General features: G+C 36.2%; 1 protein-coding gene across 7 annotated transcripts in view; it reads right to left on the bottom strand.

Annotated features, from left to right (window-relative positions):
- Positions 1-18: 18 nt before the first annotated feature.
- Positions 19-19,886, bottom strand: part of cic (Putative transcription factor capicua) — a 36,548-nt gene continuing 16,680 nt past the window's right edge. For 4 of the 7 annotated variants that reach the window (XM_088278233.1, XM_088278235.1, XM_088278237.1 and 1 more), the window contains exons 10-29: positions 19,756-19,861; positions 18,323-19,291; positions 18,115-18,210; positions 16,678-16,795; positions 15,677-15,850; positions 14,730-14,917; positions 14,159-14,338; positions 13,421-13,525; positions 13,167-13,310; positions 12,812-13,080; positions 11,698-12,083; positions 10,976-11,131; positions 9,907-9,988; positions 8,812-9,050; positions 7,808-8,105; positions 6,529-6,668; positions 5,619-5,816; positions 4,588-4,760; positions 3,908-4,031; positions 19-3,828 (exon numbers count right to left, since the gene is read on the bottom strand). In XM_088278233.1, the coding sequence (XP_088134359.1) occupies positions 3,779-3,828; positions 3,908-4,031; positions 4,588-4,760; positions 5,619-5,816; positions 6,529-6,668; positions 7,808-8,105; positions 8,812-9,050; positions 9,907-9,988; positions 10,976-11,131; positions 11,698-12,083; positions 12,812-13,080; positions 13,167-13,310; positions 13,421-13,525; positions 14,159-14,338; positions 14,730-14,917; positions 15,677-15,850; positions 16,678-16,795; positions 18,115-18,210; positions 18,323-19,291; positions 19,756-19,861 (4,195 nt within the window). In that variant the 3' untranslated portion in view covers positions 19-3,778. The remainder of the gene's footprint in view (positions 3,829-3,907; positions 4,032-4,587; positions 4,761-5,618; positions 5,817-6,528; positions 6,669-7,807; positions 8,106-8,811; positions 9,051-9,906; positions 9,989-10,975; positions 11,132-11,697; positions 12,084-12,811; positions 13,081-13,166; positions 13,311-13,420; positions 13,526-14,158; positions 14,339-14,729; positions 14,918-15,676; positions 15,851-16,677; positions 16,796-18,114; positions 18,211-18,322; positions 19,292-19,755; positions 19,862-19,886) is intronic. The other 3 variants (XM_088278240.1, XM_088278238.1, XM_088278239.1) reach the window with 3 other exon arrangements.

Genomic DNA, 19,886 nt, shown 5'->3' with positions numbered 1-19,886 from the left:
TCTTTAAATAAAACACAATTTTCTTATAATAAACTTTAGTTTTATTCCTTCAATCATTGAATGATATTTGATACAACTTTTTAATTTGAACTCAGTTCTATGGCCCAAACATGGCTTTGTCAACAACCTTCAATTTGTTATCTCCTTGTACAATAAACTCGTTAAGTATCTTCTGCGTTGGTCCATAAGTTGGATGTAATACAGTTTGCTTTATATAGAACATATCGATTACACGGTATCCAAATATGTTTTCTGTAATGTGATGTGCTTTAGATAAAAATATTTACACCTTGATTAATATTGACTAACCACATTTATGGGATTTTCTCCTAGGTCCTTAAATGTAATTGCTCAATTCACAAAAATATGTTGCGCTACACTTCTACTGAAACACTTTGACATGGATATGGTACGGTTCCGCTATTATTCAAATATTTCGGTGTACTATTTTCATATAAACAATTGCTTTTTCTACTTTTAACTGTGGAAATGGAGAAGGTAAATTCAAATTTATCAGACAATATAATATGAGCACATTCTACAAAAGTAAAACACATATTCGTATAAAAGAATTGACTCAATAACCGACGGTGTCACGTGTCAGATAGACTTAGATAAATTACTCTTACCGTACGCCCGCTTCAAAGAAAAATTTCTTTCAAATATAATAAGAGATCAACCAACAAATCAAATTGATATAAATAATCAACATAACTCTACGCACATAAAAAATAGTCCTTTTACATTTAGAGAAGGATTAAACAAATGAAAATGAATACACTAATGTCGTAAACATTCTCAACAATCTCAATTTAGTGTACATTAAAACTAAATAATAATACAAAATGAATAAAATATATAAGCACCTCGATACTAGTCACACAGTATGATGACTAACATTTCTTTCTTTATTTGCAATAAAATGTACGCATTCACAAGCACTCATTTATGAATTTGGCCATCAATACATATTGATTTAAACATTTTCATCATTTGGATATTTTCTTGCAACAACGAAGCGATGCAATCTACTGTAGAAGAATCATAGCTAGCCTTGCTGTAAGTCAATTAAGCAGAAGGATCTTCGGCGTTAATACTTCTTATAGACACTATAAAAAGTTGACTTAGGAACCAGTTTTAGAAATCTACAGCAGATAACTTTAAACAATGCACAATGATAATTCACTAAAAATAATAATAAACAAATAATTTGCAACAAAAGTACAATTATTTAACCCCCAACTGAAACAACAGCCATACTAAAACAAGCCAAGTATTCCATCTCGCAGTCTTTAGTCTGTTTTGTACATAAGATGAATGTTAAGGCAACCCAAGGGAGAACTCCTTAGACTTATCTAAAGTTATGATGTAGAAAAAACAATACTTTGCCAACATTATTATTTTATTTCTTTTTTACATAGATATTATTTCAAAATATTTTTACTAAATTTATCTCTCATATCACTCCTTTTCAAAATAAACACATGTTCGGAACATTATGGTGAGTTATGCTCTTTGAATAACTAACTACACCTGTTATGGAGTGAGAAAATATGGACATTCTACTTGTTTGTTGTCATACATATAAAAAAATATATAATTGCGGGACAGTCACTATCAAACCTATCGTTTGGTACAACGTAAAATGCTGACCTGATGTGTTTTTCATCATCGCGTCAAGAGGCAAGTGTTCAGAAATAACCTTGAAGTATCCCTAAATGAGTTTCTCACCCGAAACAATGTAATACATTTACTAAGGTGTTCTTATAAGATGAGTGTGTAATGCCAAAAAGTGAATTATGTGCATCGACTATAAATATAAATCTATATTATTAATTTAACGACTTATGCCAAAACACATTTACTTAAGTTACGATTTGCAGCTATCCATACTAACATTTAAACGTAATTCCAATCGAATTATGATTTTCAAATGACAATACCAGTTATATTAAATGGCTATATTATAATTATGTTTCCCTTTGTGTTCAGATCACCATAAAATTTTGATAAACATTTACAAAATAAAGGTAATAATTGATTGATATTGCCAAAATGAATATACCATATCGGTATGTGGTAAGATTAATAAAACTTGAAATGTCACTAGAAAATTAATAATGCAAATAGCTTAATAAACTAGTAACAAATGTTTCACTATTTCTCTAGTATTTTTTGCATACAATGTGTACTGGATATTGAGATACATTGTATACCAATACTTCCCAAATTGTATAAAATGGTTAGGTATGGGTTCATAAATTCGTCTATCTATTTTTTTATGTAAATTTGTCATTATGTATAATGGTTCTCAATACTAGATAAGTAGTAATATTGGTCGTAGCACTTAAAAAGTAAGCGTTAATAATAACAAAAAGTGTTATAATAAAAGAAGGAATAATTGAAATTAAGAGTCGAGACTAAATAAAGTTATCACTCTAGAGATGTCAGCTAGCTCCTTTCCAATAGATATCTCTTCTGACTCGGTAGAAAGCTAAATGACAACACTGATATTGCAGACGTAGACACAATATGTGTGTGATATTACCAATAAGTAAAGACGAATAAATTGTACAATATAACAACCCACATAGTTAATATACTTATCTAATCAACGATTCATTGATAATCATCTCGCTGTTACAACAATGTAATAATTCGCTACTAATATTTATATAATTTAATTTTCCTAAAGCGGGAGTCCCTCGACGTGTGTGCTATAAGAATATCAAATTTGTCTACATTTCTCTTGGACTACGTAAGAAGACACATTATACCTACGTATTGTGGCACAAAATCATTTCAGGATGCTACTAATCAAACGTTACATCGTTAATACACATTGGGGAAGACTTAAAGTGGGGAGCCAGTACTGAGATTAAACAGAAAAAGGTTTCGCAGTAACAACTAACTTCTCTATAGCACAGCTGTGAAATGAGGGATTCTGACAATCTCCATAAATTCTAAAACATTCACCATTCAAATAATCATCCATTTTATAATAATATATTGAGTTATTTCCTCATATTTCTTCATAATTTCTTTCATTTTGTTCTATATAATATAAAAACTCTTCTTACATATATAAATTCTTACTCGCTATGTCATTGCACACCATCAAACTCGTTTTGTTGAACTGACTTTATTATTATTACAGTAAATTGAGCTCTCTCCTTGTAAAATGGTCGCCTTTCTTACGATGCGCTCTGAATGCGCTGAGCCGACACAATCCAGCAAGTAACAACAGGATGCATACCAGGAGGTAACCCAAATAGTAAGATTATGTCAATCGAACAATATATTCCGTAACTGGTTTATGTTTGTCATAATGTAAAAATATTAAAATCTTAACTATTTATTAAAGCTACAAATGTCAAATAAAATGTATTACCGACTTCTCCGTATAATTGATCAATTGATTATCAAACAAATAAGGTTATATATTTCACAACCTTTCCATCATCAAAAGATTAATAAAAAATCAATAACCTTCCACTAAAAAATATAACACGGTAGTTGTAAATATATTTAACAAAACAATATTTTATGACAATTTATCATGATGTCATATTATGCTATAATGATATTTATATTAAAAGGATGGGAAATACATCAGGTAGAAGATTCAAACTGTCAATAGGCATCATAAACAGCGAACTGTGTTCCTTATACAATAAGGGTGTTGGTAGAATATAGCAGCTCCGAGTAGTCTCCCGACAACAGAGGTAGCGGGTAACTAGTTGCGGGGGAGAGCTATAATGGAGATGGTGAAGTTTTGCTAACTGCTGTGGTTGTTGGCACTCGGAGTCACTGCAGGCGAGTTCATCCCTAAACATTCAACCATCTTATTATAATAAACAAAATGCCGCATCAAATCACAATAGTACCTTAGCCGAGGAAAACTCACCCGTCGGTGTGCCGTGATCTGTCGGGGTGGCATTCGGTTGGGCTTTCTTTTGGAGCCTCTGGCGCACTTCACGAATTTTCAGCTGCAGCGACGATTTGTTTGGAAAAATATCTATATGGCTCGCCTGACAAAACACACAATAATGTGAACATTTATATTTCGCAACTACAATATGTATTTTATATTATAACCACATCCAACTAGGTCAGGGGTCGGCAACGTTTGGCTCTTTAAACAATTTGTGTGGCTCTTTCTTTGTCAAATTCAAAATGAAATTTTTTACAGAAATTTATATATTTTACAGAGATTTAAACATCTATGATAGATGCATAAATCTGCGCAAAAAAAGTATCTGATAAAAAAAATGTTACTTAAAAAATATTTTTAGATTCCTTTAAACATTCAATAAATTAAATTAAATTATTGTAAATTGAAAATTGACTCTCCAAAATTTCCAAACAGTTTTGCTCCTCACATTTGGCTCTTTTGGTCCAAGGGGTTGCTGACCCCTGAACTAGGTTATCGAAGTGGCAAATGAATCTTTGAAATGTTCAATTTCATATGCAGTTTTTAAAAGCATTAAAAAATTAACCATCTATACTATTTGAGCTGCTCATAGTTAGCAAATGACTAACTAATCATTGGTTTGTCTAGCGCCTGTTATTATTGTGGATCCTCACCTGGAAGAGGCTGGTGGCCTGCGTGGAGGGGAAAAGGCCGTGGATTTTGAAGAGGTGGAGCACGAGTTGGCGCCGCTGGTTCAGGAGATTCCGGTGGCCGATCTCCCGCCCGCCCGTCCCCCCTCCGGGAGTGCACGGAGATATGACGCCCCCAATATCCTCTTGAGATTCAACTGAAATAATCATTCCACATGACCCCAAACAATTCGATCCTCATTTCCATTATATCCAGACTATAGTAGTCTCGGTTATCTGACCTACTAGGGCAATGCCCCTTTCCTTTACTTTACTAATGAGGCGTCTGCGAGATTTGGCAGCCAGAAAACGACAAACAGCAGGTAAACAAAAGACAATCACGGACTTTTTTACCCAAGCTTAAGTATAGTTTCGTAGTTCACTGCATTGTATGTGAGTATGTACCTACTGTAAAACATGTTTTATTACTTTGCCGTAAATGCATTTTGATGTTTTAGTTCGTTACATTCAGTTATGTTACATGTACATATAAGATTTCGATGTGCAAATAAAATTAACACATTTTCAATGTCGTTTTTATCATTTTCAGTGTTATCCGACCTTTTCGCATATGGCGGATATTGCCGCGGCCGGTTTAGGTTGGATAATCGAGACTACTGTATTTGAAGATGAACAAAAGCAAAACAGTAAGCCCTCTCCAAGTGTGAAAAGCCATCATGTAAATAATGTTTTTACATTATTTTGTTATCTTACAGAGCTAAGGTAACTTTTGAAAATAAGGAATGGTTTAAAATAAACTAAAAATTAATTTATATAACAAAAAATTAACTATATGGATATGGTGAATAGTTTAGTTGTCAATAATCAATATTGACTGAACCATCTGTCCAAATTGACAATATCCAGGGTCTTCACCCTATTTATGTATATATTTTATTTATAAATTAATAAATGAAATGGTTTGAAAAAAAATGACATTGTACTGATATGGTCAACAAAAATCGTACCTTTAAATAGTGGATTGTTAAATGATGTAAAAGGATTGGTGTAATTACCTTGAGCCATATATTCCATCAGCCTACCTCTGTATGCATCAGCATTGAAGTCGGGCCCGAAGAATGTGGAGCCGACGAGCTTGTTACCGGCTGACTTGGGGCCGTGACTAGAATGGGGCGTGCTGGGGACGCTGCTGGTGGCGCTGCTTCCCTCTCCCAGTTCCACACTGTACGTCGGGGTGCCCTCTTCCTCATTTCCTGTTACAAATAAGTGTTCCTTATGCGCGATAAGTTCTTTAAAAAATCCTATTACAATTGGCTCAGACATTCTAACATAACTGGTCCCTGAAACGTGTGCCAAAATAAAATAAAAAGTTTCAAATATGACTGGGTTAATTACCAAAGTTTTTTTTACCAGCATTTTTTCGATATGGCAATTTTGATGCAGTTTGATTCATTTTAGGAAGATCTATCATAGAAATAAAGAAAAGAAACGAGTCAATTTATTTGACAGTCTAATGTTGGCACCACTTACTTTTTTCCTGTGACACTTCCAAAGGAAAAAGCATATGATGGGGCTGTGGCCAACAAAACTAATCGAATAGAAGACTTGAGGCATACCTTACAGTATATACCTACTGAGCATAAATATGTAATTTAAAATTGGCCCGAAGGTTAATTTTGACTAATGTGTGTATTTTTTTCCTTAAAACTATGATTAGTAACCAAAGGGAAAAACTTTAAATTAGCATGATTAATTCTAAAAAAGGCAAAAAATCTCAAACATTATACGTATTAACTGTGTATAAATGTTAAAATTAAAAAATAATATAGCTGTCTAGTTTTTTATCATTTTGGTAACTAACCGATTCATATATAAATGACGTTTGAATCTTGAATACAAAATACAAGTTTTGAAGAACAAGTTGTACAAATGGATAATATGTACGAAGATGCAAAATAAACCAACCTTTAAGTCTTCCGTGTTTGTTCCTTATGTTATAAACCTGCGGGCTACTCGGCACCGCGATGGAACTCGGACTGCTAGTATCGGGTTTAAATTGCGGTAAGGTGTTGAATTTTTTTTCAAAGTTGACCGTTTCCAATACCCTAAAACAAAGAGAGAAATTAATTTTTATAATTTTGTTTATACGTTGATTTTGAAAATGAGAATTGAAGAGATCATGGAGAATGAATGATAATAATAAGAAAAGAACAAGGTGTAAAAATAAAGGAAAGATATTTAGTTCCAGATGTGCAGGTTGTAGGCCTGTAGTTTGACAGGCCATTTACATATACAATGATGAGTTTCAAAATTCCAATTTTCAAAATGGTGTAAAATCAGAAATGCTTAATCACAGGCAAAGTTAAATGGGGGAAATTAATGTTGAATTATATGACTGTAGAATGTATGTTGAATTATATGACTGTAGAATGTATGTTGAATTATATGACTGTAGAATGTATGTTGAATTATATGACTGTAGAATGTATGTTGAATTATATGAGGGTGCAATGGGAATAAAAAAATTGTTGTGATTTATCGCTCACTCCTTTCAATAACGTCATAAATCAAAAAACTAGATTTTTCAGGAGAATATTTTTAAAGTTTAAAAATATAATACAATTTATTAAAAATAAATATCAAGCCACTTATTGCACATTTTACCATGCAACAGATCTTTTTAGGTTAAACCAGAAGGTTTTTCTTCCATTTGAAAAATAACTAGTTTATTTAAAAAAAAATTAAACAATACCTTTTATATAATAATTAGACAACACTTTTTGCCCTGTAGCGGGTAAATATTAAGTTAAAAATATGCCTCTTGCTGGGATATAGTACATTTTCTGGGCATTGCGAAAACATGCACAACTGAAAATTGTCGATTTTTGATTTATGACGTTCTTGAAAGGAGTGCGCGATATGAACGTAGAACATAAGTTGAATTAATTTATTATTAGATTAAAACCAATATTTTTAGCTTTTCCACTTTTTTTATTTGACCAGCGACCGGGTTTCGTCGTTACCGACATCATCAGACTGGGGTGTCGGTAACGACGAAACCCGGTCGCTGGTCAAATAAAAAAAAGTGGAAAAGCTAAAAATATTGGTTTTAATCTAATAATAAATTAAAAATGCAATTCCATCACGAAGTGTCAGTGGATAATATAAATCTATTAAATAAGTTGAATTAATGTATAATGAAGGTGTAATAGGAATGTAACTATTCTCACTAAAGGTATCTTACTTGTCCCTTCCATCTGCCATGGTTTTCTTGGAGAGATTTTTCTTTACGGACGGACTGCTGAGAATAGAAGAGTGCATGTCCGCGCTGGGCTTGGGGGAGAGCAGACTACTCAGGCTGCTATTGCTGGAAGCTATGGACGGAGACTTCATATTCTGCAAGGCGTTGCTCGCGGACGTCAGGTTGGGGGTGGAGGCCTGGATGAACACCTGCGGCGATGTTTGGATGTTCAGGGGTCCACACGTCGTGTTGGCAGCCTGAGTGAATATCGATGAAGTCGTTTCACCGCTCGAAGATATGGCTGTAATCATGTCCGTTTCAAACTTATTACTACATATACGGGATATGCTTAGTCCCGGACCTATTTCACTATAGATTCCACATCATAAACTAACTCTTTCAGGTGATGCCACATGTATGTGGGAGGCGTCAACCTTATCCAGATATTTTGCTTCTGTATATTTATGGCAGATGACATACCACCGTGCCATTATATTATATACCAATCTCTTTGTTAAGGTCTAAACTACATATATCACTCACTCCTTTCAACAACGTCATATATCAAAAATTGTCAATTTTCAGTTGTTAAATTTTTTCGGAATGCCCAGAAAATGCACCATATCTCAGCAAAAGCGGCATATTTTTAACTTAATGTTTACCTGCTACAGGGCAGAAAGTGTTGATTTTGAAATTTGAAGAAAAGGTTTTGTTTAATTTACTAAATATTTTTCCAATGGAGAAAAAAACCTTCAGGTTTTATCTAAAAAGATCTGTTGCACAGTAAAAAGTTATTTTATATTCTTTTATTTCATTATATTCTTAAACTTTTAAAACGATCTCCTGAAAAATCTTTTTTTTTAATATATATGATATTGTTGAAAGGAGTGAGCGATATGTACACAATTATAAAATCCTATCGTAAGTGGTCCGCAGGCGTAAAAAACACCCATCCGAAATGTGTTAATACAAATCAATAAATAATATAATCTAGTAAAATGTCGGACCCATACTGAGTCTCCTCTGCAGCGGGGCCCTGCCGAGCTGCGCGGGCGTGGGCGCCAACTGGAAGGGCTGCGAGCGCGGCTCCTCGGGCGGAAGCGCGGGGCGCGGTGCTCCTGCGGCGGGCGCCGACAGGGGGGCGGCGCGCGCGTGCGGCGAGGCCGGCGGCGCCTGCACGCGCGGGGACAGCAGGGCCTGCTGCGTACTCGCCGCGCCGTGGTAAGGGCCCTCTGCGTCCGGCCTCCTGCGACAAACGTTAATTTACACATTACTTCCCAGTTCTTGAAAACTCCCAGTTCCTTCAAAAGGAACTGGGAAAAACTCCCAGTTCTTTCAAAAGGAACTGGTAGTTGATATGATAATTTATAAACTTTATAAAATAATTTCAATAATATATTCGGCAGTCACTTTGAGGTAAAATCTATCCATTTTTAATTCAAGTTTTACTTAGCAGTAGAATTCCTAAAATTAAATAATACGAAAAGTTATTAACTGAAATATTTTGAAACAATAGAAATTCATAAAAATCTAAATAATAATAAACCCATAATTAACAATATGACAATGACTAAAGACTCCGCCCTATTCTCTATGTTCCTGCTAATAAGAAATAATAAAAAATAAATAAATGAAAATAAGAAACAGCTCCTATACTCTCTTCATCCTTCAACGAACCAAGGACCCAACTATAAACTTTAGAATTAGTTTCACATACGGCATTTGAAAATGCGGTATGCATTGAAACACGTGACAATAAATTAAAAATTTATAAAATAAAACTAGAACTTTTTAAACTACATTTTTTGGTCCTCTTCTCCAACCGATTTTGACAAAAACCTTGGTTACGTATGTACGTATGAAAAACTTGGTTAGGTACGTGGTTAAAAATATACCTGTACATGTTTAACCCTGACGATGACAAGGTTCTTGTCGAAACCGGTTGGAAAAAAGTACCAATTAAAAATTTGATAAAAAAAAACAAAGTTTATAAAATGTACCACAAAGTATCTCCGAAAAACATTCATGATAACAGATATTGTTACAGCACGAACAATGCAATATTGTTACGGTATAATTCAGATTTTTAAATATGTACTTACAATAATGTCTTTCTATTTTGATTAGCTTGAGAAACAATCACAGATTGCCCTGTGGAAACAGGTATTCTTGTACTGCCAGCATCTAAAACAGTAAAAAGTGGTAAAATTTCTTTGATTGTTAAATCTGCATGCTAAGAGTATTGTTAAATCTGCATGCTAAGCTGCGTCCGCCTCCGTAGTGTAATGGTCAGCACGCTCGGCTACCGTTCTGGAGGTCCCGGGTTCAATTCCCAAGGGGGGTAAAATAAATATAAGTGATTTTTTCACCGTCATATTTATTCAATATTACCCTGGACTGGTACCTGAAGCGGAGGGCTAATCACCTTTCCTTCATGTGTAAACGATCAAAATAACACTGCGTTTATATGACGCAGCGCCTTATGCACCATTGGGGTGCGGATAAGGGTTTTATTATTATTATTATTAAGAGTATTGTATTTTTTAAATTTTTGAAATCTTTACTCTCTATCTTAATGATTTAAATACAGTTTTAACCTTTCCTTCTCGGTGATATGTATTTACTACAATTCGACTATAATAACGAGAACATTGATATAATAGATACGGGCTCGGAATGTTTGTATTCCTCCGTGATACAATTACATATTATAATATAAAGTTATTCATTTGCAGCGACGGAAATAAATGATTTGTGAAAAAGTCGGGGATAGAATCACTAATACATAAACGTTTCTCAGTGTGTGCATGCGTGCCATGCTTTGCAAATACGTGCACGCGGCTTCATACTGTTTCCCCCGATCTCCTTTTGGTAGCGCACAAGTCATGCTTCGGGGTGGTCGTGTTGATACGACAAGTATGGCGTCTACTTGAGATTTATTTATTTTTTGTTTTCAGATACTTACCAGAGCTAACATTACAAAATTGTTACTTTTCAAGTTCAACTATGATCAATAATAGCGACATGTAGGAATATTCACAATTTTCACAATCACCATTGCGCACGGGTGTTTTTAGCACCGTAAGGGAAAGTTTAAACTGCATTTAATATTTTTAAAGTAAGAGACAGTAAACTTTGTTTTGTTTTCTCACATCAATATTTTTTTTTTACCTGTATTAACAGGAAGATATAGATTTTGGACGCGAACATAGTGTACTCCACCCTCGCTCCCAGCAGCGTTGGCATCATTTGACATTGTCTGAGGAGTTGTCTTTATTAAGAGATTCGCATATGTATTTTGATCCGACAAAAACAATGTCAGAGGGGCTGAAAAGAAAAAAATACATAAATTATTATTATATATGATAGACAGCGCAAAAGTTTGTGCGACTAATTTTAATTTGAACCATCCAAATGTAAGTTGAGAGCAGTGATTTATACATATTTTGAAAAAAAGACCGTGTTTTTTATGCCAGCTACTCTAAATACTAATTTATTATTTATACCTCTCTCGGTGTTAAATATAGTAATTCATTTAAATTTTCATTATTTACAAAAAATGGTGATGATATTGTTTGATTCACACAGTATTATACCGTCTTTAAAAATGACAACATGATAGCAGAAATTTAAGTTGTACAATTGGAAAAGAAATTTTATACATATTTTATTGGAATGAGAGAAAGGATGAAAGAGACAATTTTAAAAATGTCACCTTATTATATGGACTGAATTATGTTTCCTAACTAGTCATATATAGCAAAATGCTTTTACTTCTATCACACACTGTCTCAAGTGATTTCACTTACATAAAATTGTTCTATCACTCTCTTCCAAAAGTTGGCTCAATTACAAATAATCTTTTAATAAGAGTCAAAAAGAAGAAAACATACTTGTAGTATTCCCGGCGGCAGTTCGGACCGGCTTGACGAGGGTGACCATGGGACTCTTGAGGACCGATCCCGCGATGGTTTGAGCGTTAGTGGTCGCGGTCAGTCCGATACTCTGCGGCGAGATCTTGATCTGAGCCGTGGACGCCGCCAAGGAAGTCTTGACTTGGCTCAGGGCCGTCGCGGCCCACTGCCGGCCGTTCTCGGTGGCGGTCACGATATTCACAAAGGTGGCGTTCCCCTGCGACTGGGGAACGGAGGGGGACACGGTGAACGTCTGCTGGGTCTGCGGCATGGACTTGAAGGCCCCCCCGGTCGGGTGGAAGGCGGACACGCCCGACGGACTCGACACGGTCAGCGAAGCCAGCACGCTGTCGGTAGAGCCAACCCTATTAATGAGCGAGCACATTTATCAGTACAGATGTAAATAAAATGTGAAGCTACAGGTAATTTCAAATGGGAATTATGACAATTGTGGAGGTCATCGCCAAAATGTTACATTTCCATTAAAAACGTTTTTAAGTAATCAGGAATTCTAGCTTGTAAAACTGTTACGTTTTGGTGCGATTTAATAATTTCATATTGGCTTAACACAGGATTGGTCACGTTTTGTCGCAACTTTAATTAAGATATCGATAGTATACTGTAAACAGAACAGATTTGCATTTAAATGATTTTTTGTGCAATATTGGAAATATAACTTTTTGGTGAGGACCTCCACAATTGGTCTCTAAACCGGAACGAACAATGTAAATAATAAAATTTTATAATTATAAAAAATACAAAATTAAAATTGGAATCTGTATTTTTTATAATTCTGATAAAAAATACAGATTTTAATTTGAAAAAGACAGAGTAAAACAAAAAATATTTTGTATTAGAACGGCTGAAACTTGAGAAAATAATGAAAGAATCATGTCTTTCATTATTTTCTAAGGTGATTATGGAAATTGAATTCGAGCGGTTGTCAGGTAAATATACTGAAAATGGTTAATGTAAAAAATTATAATTGAATCTCATTTTGGCAAGAAATGCCAGTATAAAATTAGATCAATTTGGAAAGAAAAGAAAAACTGATTTATCTTTCTCGATGACTACGTAGAAAATAAAGAATAACCTCGCTTTGATTGGTTTTGGTCTTCTTGTATGGTCGACTCCCGAGGCAGAACTGTATGCAGGCATTGAGTTGTTGAACTTATCCTGTTTGGAGGCAATATCGGAAATGCTCTGAGATATAGCATTATGATCTGACGTCGGTATCTCTGCATTGCGAGAGCTCACCGTGACCGACTCGGAATTCTGACTTTCAGAATCGGAATCTGTCACCTTTTCACCGCATTTAAGATCAATTTCGACAGGAGCTTGCTGAGAATCTTCGCAAATAACCTTAAATGAAAAAATAATAAAATGTAACAAATAAATTTAAAAAGTTATGTTTTTTAATTAATTTTGGGTGTAAAAATATCGCATACCATTTGATCATCGTCACTCAAGTTATCGTGTAAAGTGCTATGTGGAGATGGCAAGTCCAGAGCATTGTACGAAGATATCGTGAGAGGAATGTTATCTCTGCTGGTCGAAATGGGATTGCCGCAGTCCAGAGGAGTTCGTGGACTCTAAAAGTATTCAAATCACCATTTTTGTTTTAAAGTCCCAACAAAACAATAAGGATTTATTTTCATTCCAGTAAACATAGGAAATTCTGGGATAAAATGAAAAATCTCACCTGAGGTGTGGAACTATTGCAAGGATCTCGTCCGCTCGATGATTTGCGCCTATCTTTGTTGCACCATTTCCATTCTGGATGAGCTTTGAAATGAGCTTCTTTAACCTAAAATAAAATTTACGAGACACATTTTTTTTTCAACAATTACGATCTCTCCAATTTTAGATTTAAACATAAATAAATAAAACACTTTGATGATACCATTTTGAAATTTTCATTAGACACTATTATTTTTGAGAACACAAACTACATACTTGTATTAGTACAATTATGCGGACCTCAATTATCCAAACTGTATAAAAAACAGTAATAAAAAATGCTCATTTTGAAGGATTTCAGTGCTTCAGACATTGTAATGAGTTCTAGCTTTAAATACAGTAAACCACCCTATAACGTTGAGATATGATCCTCGTTATCGGAGGGAACATTATAGGGAGTTAATGTTTTAAATTGTATGATTACATTTTAACCAGCGGAAATGACTGAGAATGAGTAATTATTACATAAAAATACAATCTAAAAACATTTACCCTCTGTAACATTCCCTCCGATAACGCGGTACCTATCACAACTTTATAGAGGGGTTTACTGAAAAATCTTTTAAGGATTTTTTCAATTACATATTTTGTTTTATTTCCTGAATCTTTTTACATTTTATATTTTAACTATCCCATGTAAAGAAGATGAAAGAGAAGCATGGACTCGAATCGGATGGTATAATATATATGGGATGGTTACCTCGCTGGCCAAATCGTGGTACTGTTGTTTCTTATCGGCCGTCAGAGCATACCACCACTCCCCCAAGATCTTGCTGACAGTTCTGTTATCCTGGTTGGGATGGTTCTTATGAACGAGGGTGCGATGGCGCTTGGAGAATATCATGAATGCATTCATCGGCCGACGTATTCGCGGGTCCTTCTGTAGGATAAAATTAAATGTGTGTGTTATTTGTAACAACTATTTGACCGCCCTACCCATATGAACATACATGATACGTCAGCTATACAACAAGCCGTATCCCATATGTTAAGGTACAAAAAGTATACCCGCAACCGCGGAAATGTTTGTGACACGTCAATTGTTCTTACTCGTACTATACTATAAATCAATACATAATATGGCTCCAGAATATCTAAAAAAGCTGTATATTCCAGATAATTTGGTTGATAGACGTCTCACGCTTCTATCGGCTACACCCAGAGAGCGGAACCTTTTCTTCATGTGTTAACTATCAATTGCAGTGCCCTATGCACCATCGGGTGTGGATGAGGGTTAAAAAAAAACTAAACGAAAAGGCGAATGAGCTTACCTTGGCGGCTGCTCCTTCATTCTGTTGTGCGGTGCCTAGTGCGGAGAGGGAGTGGCTTCTCCTCTTGTTGGCACTGTTGGCGCTGGCGCTCATGATGTCGGAGGGCGTGAGGGGCTCCCCGCTGGTGGAGGGGGTGGTGAGGGGGCTGGGAGGCATGGCCTCGCATTCAAACACGTCGTCGTCATCATCTAGGAAAACAAATAGAGTATTAATAAACAGTAGAGTATTACTAATGTGTAAAGGCAACTAGCCGTAACTCAACATGCGGCTGTTTGGCTTAATACGGCTTAAAGCATTCTTATAACTGGCCTCTAACATATACAATCACAAATTTTGCTTTACCTCTTTCCTTTACCAAGATATTCATATTTCCAAATAGCTACAAATTGTATTAATTTAATACATGTTTTGGCAAAAAAACATAATTTTAAGTTAACTATAAACTCTCAAAGCTACTGTTTCTAACTTGCGGCTATTTGTCTTTGCACATAAGATTAGCAAATATATGAGAATGGAAAATAAAATGTAGATATACAAAATATGTGTTTGACCAATAGCCACCTATGGGATTGGGGCAAGAGCAGATACATCTATAACAAAATTTTGAATTCGAAGCTCTAAGATGGAAACTCTCCGATCTATAACCGGAAACACGTTGCGAGACTGCATAAGAAACACTGATATCCGGAGCATGTGTAAGACGGAAGATATTGTAAGGCGGGGAGGACAATTAAAGGCGATACTGGAATGAGCATGTCAACAGATTGTCAGAAGACAGACTTCAACATATCGCGCTCCAAGGAAATCCTGAAGGATGTAGACAAAGCAGACCCCCGAAAAGATGGAGAGATAGCTGGCAGTCAACATCCCAAGAGCAACAAGCGGCAGCACAGACAGATCCTCAGGATCTATAAAAAGAAGAAGTAAAATGTAAGAATGATATTTACCAGGCGCATCGTCTTCCATCTTGATGTGGCAGTGCGGCAGGGTGTCGGGGGAGGGCGGGGGGTGGTGGGGTGGCGCCGAAAGCGGCGGGGAGGGGGGCGGGGAGACCACGCCTCCCCTCCCCAGGATGGGCACCAGGCTCTGCCAGGGGAACACCGTTCGCGCCGCGTTGCTTACTGAAATAAAATAATTAAATTATTCTTCTTTTTTTCCATGTTCACTCCCTAGGAGGAGCATATAGCCAACACAAGACGTCTCTAAGTCACTCTGTCACGCGCCATCTCCTTGGCTTCTTCCCAGGCCAGTCCGGCATCTCAAAACTCTGCTCAGCTCTGCGAGTATAGTCGGTGAATGGTCGTCAGCGGCCTTCCGGGGCGCCGGAATCCTCGGGGTTGGAAGAAAGGACATGAGAGGTTAATGCTCTCAGGTGGCATTCTAAGGGCATGTCCCAACCATGTCCACCTTCTCCTCATCAGGACTTCAAGTATGAGGGGCTGTTGGGTTCTCTTCCTCATTCCAAGTCATACCACTTTACACCCAGTATTCGCATCAGGCATCTATTTTCAAAACTTGCCAGTTTCTCGCTCTGAGCTTTGGTGAGGTGCCACGACTAACACCTATACAGCAGCAGTGTTAGGATGCAGGCGTTAAAGATACGAAACTTGGTTTTTGTCAAGTAAAGAAGTGAATCCCAGACATTGCGCATTTTATTGATATGGCTCTTGCCATTCCGAGCCGTATGTTCAGTTCCTTCTGGACACTAACATCCTCCGCCATGTGTGCTCCAATTATTAGCGCCTATTTATTCAATTGGATAAGTTGAATTTGTCGAGTACTCTGCCCCTTGAGTGAATTCGACGAATCGTTTCATCTATCTTCTAAATTCTTTGTATTTTTAGAATTGTAATTGATTTGGCGGATGGAGAAGGGTATTGTAAAAAGTCAAACTCGTGATTACGAAATATTCAGAATCTTATTAGAAATTTAAATGAAAGTAACTTACCAATGATGGTTGAATGAGGAGTGGTCGGCGTATGCGGCTGGGGTGGAGGCAATACAGGCAGCAGTTGACTAGGGTGTACTATCACTGCACTGCCCACCATGTTGTTTATATTGTTGCGCTACAAAGTTAATAAACTCTTCAAAAAATCTACTAATGCACGAATAATTCATTTTTAATTAATGTATTACTTAGTAAATATGTACCACTTTTTCTTAAAATCTACTGCGACACGTGTTTCGATGCATTCCGCATCATTTTCAAATACGGTGTTTGAAAATGATGCGGAATGCATCGAAACACGTGTCGCAGTAGATTTTAAGAAAAAGTGGTATTTACTAAGTAATTAATTAAAAATGGATAGATTTTACCATAAAGTGACTGCCAAATCAATAAATGAAATCACCAATAATTCACCTATTTTTAGTTTAACCACTTTATGTCATGTTTTTTCACAAAAAAAAAACTAAACATCGGGTTATTTTATTTATTTATTTAAAGAGTTTACATAATATAATTTTATGAAGAACTGTATTCATTCATTCTAATCCTTATCTGCGCCCAATGGTGCATAGGGCACTGCATCGTATTGTAATATTAAATAAATATTGGAGTGTAAATTCACTAATATTCATTTTCACCACCCCCTGGGAATCAAACCCATGACCTCACGGTATAATTTAGCTACTGTACTAAACACGCTAACCATTACACCACGGAGCAAAGAACCGTATATGTATTGTGAATGATTAAATTTGGTCATTTATCAAAGAATTTCCAATAAATTCAAACAGAGCCAAAGGTGGTGAAATATGTGTACGAATATTGATTTCCGTTCATTTGTCTAATTCAGGCTAGTCAGTTTGATTTTGATCTCGGGATTCCTCTTAAGATTTCGAGCATTTAAAGTGAAAACAGAATAAACCTCTACGAGCGTCAAGTGGCAACTGGCGAACTCAGTTGGGTTGTTTATATTACGTAATGCAAATAAGTTGAAACTTTGAAAGTCTAAAGCGAGCAGCGCTCGGGTTGGAACAATACGACACATGCGCCGTCCACAAACAATGCTCATTTTATAGCATGAAGTGGTTAAAACAACAGACTTTTACAAAACCCTAAAATACAAAAACTCATTCTGACAGTGTTTTTCTACATTACTTATGCCATTTGACAATAAAAAGTAGAACTAATGACCCCCAAAATGCTGTCAATATCCAAATGACCGTAAAAATTTAAAAGATTCACCTTAAACGAATGTTTCACATATCCTTTTACGATTGATTTTGGAATTGATCAGGATGATAAATAATAAAAAAGTGTGACCAAAAGAAAGAAAAAACAAATTAATATTTGTACAGGTTAGATAGAAGGAATGAAAAGTAAACGTAATGTAAAGAAGAAAATGGATCGCAGGAATAGGAAATAAAAAATGCTTCTTACAAAAAATACCTGTTCACTTGAATCGCTAACTGTGCGACTTAACACTGTCTGCGTATCTCCCGATGTCCTAATCAATGTGGCAGTTTTATCCTGAAACTGAAATACAAATATTTCGTTAAAAAATGCAACAGTTTAAATTGGGAAGATTTTCTCAAACAAAATGGCTTTGATCGCAAAAATCTGAAATTATCATTTTAAAAATATTTACCTGCACAGTGTCCATCGGTTCACTTTTGATAATCACAAACTTTTTATCATGTTGAGAATTCTGAGGAATCACGTACAGTGTCGGCTGGCCATAAGACGAGTCCATACCCTGCACCGAAGACAGAGATATCTGTTGCGCCTGTAAAGGTGCCGGCTTCAAAATCCTCATTTCATTTGTCGGGCGAATCTCTATTTTATTATTAGTCCTCTGATCTCTGTTATTATTAGCGGGATGAATATCGGCAAGATTATTGAGGCTGTTGGGAGTTTTGATGCTATCCATAGGAACATTAGGACAGTTTAATTTGCTATCCGAAACCGCGATATGATTTTGATAGCTGTTTTGCCTCTCCATATTGTTGAGTAGGTTGTTTCTCAAATTACTTTCTTGGATTGCCGAATTGGCGAGGCGGGGATAGTCGTCTGGTATGCCGCTCCGGTAATCTCCGTTGTTTCTTTGAGTCGAGAGATCGTTGGGGTTATTAGAAGTGAGCGTGATTTCACTGTTGACACTTGCGTTATTCCTTTGGAGGTGAAAATTGCTTCTGTCATTCACATTTCTGTCATTGTTAAAAATGTGATTTGAGGCATTTTTAAGGTTGGAATTGATGTTCACGTTGTTGTTGGTTCCGTGGTGAATATTGTTATTAGACCGGAAGTCGTTCATGTCGCCGTTTCGGGAATTGTTATTCAGTTCGTTAGTCTGAAACCTCAGAGTGCCATATTCCTGCAGTCCGTTCCTGAGGTCCATACCGGAAGGAGGGTTGTCTCGGTGCGGATGTTCACTTTTGACACCGTCTTCCTGGGAGCAGCGAACGTAGTCCACGCTACTTCTGTTATGCTCCTTGTGCAAGTCTTGTTCGAGTTGCGCAATCTCCGAGGAGAATGTGAGGGCTTGCTGCAGCAACAGGGGTTGGGATGGGGGGGCGGGGGGAGGAGGCTGACTCATAGACAAAGGGCGTTGCTCCATCTGAAATTAAATGTAAACTAGAGATGCGTGCGTACATGTAATTTCTCAAATATTTTGTCACTCTAATTACTGACACAATTATTGATTTAATTAAAATGCATTTTCTTTACCCAAAATTTATTGCCTAGCAGTAAAAATATGTCCATCGAATCAAAGAAGCTTAGCAAAAGGATATATTTTATTAACCCTAGGACAATGTACATACATATGTACATAAATTAATTTATAGGGCACTCATATTAATAAAAAGATGGTTATATCAATCATAATATCTTCAAAGGTATGCTTTAAAATGTTCCACATGTCAACACCATCTCAACACACCTTTTTTAATTTTATCGATAATGCTTATCTCAGCCTTGCATTCTTTCCGTATATCACTTACAGCTAATCCGCAAAGGGTTAATGTTGCTTTTGTAAGCACTTCAAGATTACAATTGGTTTCCTTTTGTGAGTGAACTGACCTGGTAATGTGTAGTATGAGGAGATATCCTGATGACGCTGGTGGCCACCCCTCCCGATGCAGCGGGAGGCGACCTGACCACCTGCCCCGGCCGCACCAACTCCGGCCTGCCGGTATTCATATTGCTAATTA

The sequence above is a fragment of the Brachycentrus maculatus genome, unplaced genomic scaffold, assembly GCF_059751285.1.
Source record: "Brachycentrus maculatus isolate JH-2025_06_01 unplaced genomic scaffold, ASM5975128v1 h1tg000055l, whole genome shotgun sequence".
In the NCBI taxonomy this organism is placed as follows: domain Eukaryota; kingdom Metazoa; phylum Arthropoda; class Insecta; order Trichoptera; family Brachycentridae; genus Brachycentrus; species Brachycentrus maculatus.
This window is presented reverse-complemented; position numbering and strand designations above follow the sequence as displayed.